The following is a 2,141-nucleotide window of genomic DNA, read 5'->3' as shown; positions in this document are numbered from 1 at the left end:
TGTGTTGGTAAAATGCAAGAATTGCAGAAATGGTCCCAATGCTTTAATCCCTATGTAATAGTATTATTACAGAACTTGTCAAGTTCCATATGTAATACCAGGAAACATAAAATTTACCGAAAGAGTTGATGTGTAATAGTAAATTTATAGAAATGGCCCATATGTAATATTTTAAAATAAAAATATATAAATGGTCCATGCGTAGTAGTATAATTACAAAAATGGTCCCATTCTATAGAAAAATAACCTTTTAATGTTTTGCATTAGTTTGTTCATTCAAAAATACACTTTCGCACATATAGGCTTAATAAACTTTCGCACATATACCATTTCCATTTCATAGTTATGTCTTTTTCATTTCTTCCAATTTGTTTTATTTTGTTTTTTAGACTCTGTTGCGTACTTATATTGCCTTAGCTCCTTGCTAAGTGCTCTTTATTTATAATATACTCTTTATTTGCCTTTTCAAAAAAAAAAAAGTTTCGCCGCAATATAATTTAAAACATCAATGATCAATGCAAATTGTAGCATTACATAGAGGAAATCAATGAAAGATATGACTCATTTACAAGTTTTCAAGGTATGAAACATAAATATTATTTATTTCGGTTGTCCATGATATGTGTTTAGCTTATACGGCGACACAGAGTGATTCCATCACCCACCGGAAGCTGACATATCTCTACTCTTGGATCAACAGCCAACGCTTTATTGAGCTCTAATACGAAGTCTCTATAATATCTAACATACTTTCGCAGTGGAGCATCAGCAGGTGCCACCAAAGAACCATTCCAAAGGGTGTTATCGTAGCCAATCACACCTCCAATTTTCACAAGATCAATTAATCTTTTGTGGTAATTAAGATAGTTGTCTTTATCAGCATCCACAAAAATAAAATCAAACGAGCCATGGAATTTTACCTGTAAATCCAAATTTACAAACTAAAGTTAAATTCTAACTTCAAGAAAATAAAAATTATAAATATAAACCTCTCGTAAATTTGTAACTACTTACGTCGTCAATCATTTGGTCAAGAAGAGGAAGAGCAGGGCCTTCTCTAAAGTCAATCTTGTGAGCAACACCGGCTTTCTCGATAATTGGAAGGCCAATTTCGTAATTTTCACGGTTTATGTCCAAAGCCAATATCTTTCCATCTTCTGGAAGAGCAAGAGCAGTAGAAAGAAGGGAATAACCGGTGTAAACACCGATCTCCATCGTGTTCTTAGCATTTATGAGCTTGAGAAGTAAGTTCAAAAACTGTCCTTCGTCAGCAGATGTCGTCATAAGATTCCTGCATTAATTTAGTATTACATGTACAAAGGATTAGATAACATAAAGCACCCACAACGTTTTTATGCTAATTAATCCAGTTACGTATTCCTGAATCATAATTAATACGATATATATAACATTAGGAAATCAAATGCATGCAGTTATGACTTACCAAGGGTGTCTAGCAGTGACCTCTCGTAGCTCTTTCATGGATTCTGGCTCTCTGGGGTAAACACTGGTTTCGAGAATGTATTGGTAAAGTGCATCGCTTTGAAGGAGGCTCTTGTGGCCAACTTCTTGGTGCTTTGCAGGCTGAGCTTCTCCGGTGGCAGCCATTGTAACAAATTAATCTCTGGTGTTTGACTGTGAAATGGAGAGTCGAGAGTGGGTAATGGTGGGTTGAAATGAAGCTGAAATGGAAGGATAGGGTGTATGGGAATATATAAGGAGTGAGAATGGAGTATCGGAAGGTGGAGGGGTGGTTCTTGTGCGTGGGGTTGGTCAGACTTGAGCTTTCATTGCAGTTGTGGACTTAGCCAACCATAGTGGAAAGCAAGAGTTGGTAAAGCCCACTTGTTTTTTCTTTTTTTAAAATAAAAGTATATGTTAAGCCTGTTATCATTGATGTTGACAAAGTATGATTATTATTTTACAATTTATCCACATCATACTATTAAATTTGTTTTCAATATTGCCTTAATTCATTGATGTTTCAGTGAGCAATCATCCGATCGAAGAGATTACAAACCACTCCGGATGAGGGGTTGTTGTGTGGTGGTCGTCTAGTTGCTAAATATGGTTGAAGGAACAAAACACTTCTCAAGATGAGCGAACACAAAATAACAAAAATAATAATAATAATAAAATAT

At 35.1% G+C, this 2,141-nt stretch overlaps 1 protein-coding gene across 1 annotated transcript; it reads right to left on the bottom strand.

The window, feature by feature from the left end:
• Positions 1–493: 493 nt before the first annotated feature.
• LOC111895275 (caffeoyl-CoA O-methyltransferase) lies at positions 494–1,692 on the bottom strand. Its single transcript, XM_023891367.3, has 3 exons — positions 1,445–1,692; positions 1,015–1,291; positions 494–920 (listed from the first exon to the last, which is right to left on the bottom strand). Exons 1-3 carry the CDS (start codon positions 1,606–1,608, stop codon positions 627–629), a joined length of 735 nt encoding a protein of 244 aa, XP_023747135.1. The 5' UTR covers positions 1,609–1,692; the 3' UTR covers positions 494–626.
• Between the last annotated feature and the right edge of the window lie 449 nt (positions 1,693–2,141).

This window comes from Lactuca sativa, chromosome 9 (assembly GCF_002870075.4).
Source record: "Lactuca sativa cultivar Salinas chromosome 9, Lsat_Salinas_v11, whole genome shotgun sequence".
NCBI classification, from domain to species: Eukaryota; Viridiplantae; Streptophyta; class Magnoliopsida; order Asterales; family Asteraceae; genus Lactuca; species Lactuca sativa.
The sequence above is the reverse complement of the archived record's forward strand: the minus strand, read 5'-3'. Positions and strand labels throughout refer to the sequence as shown.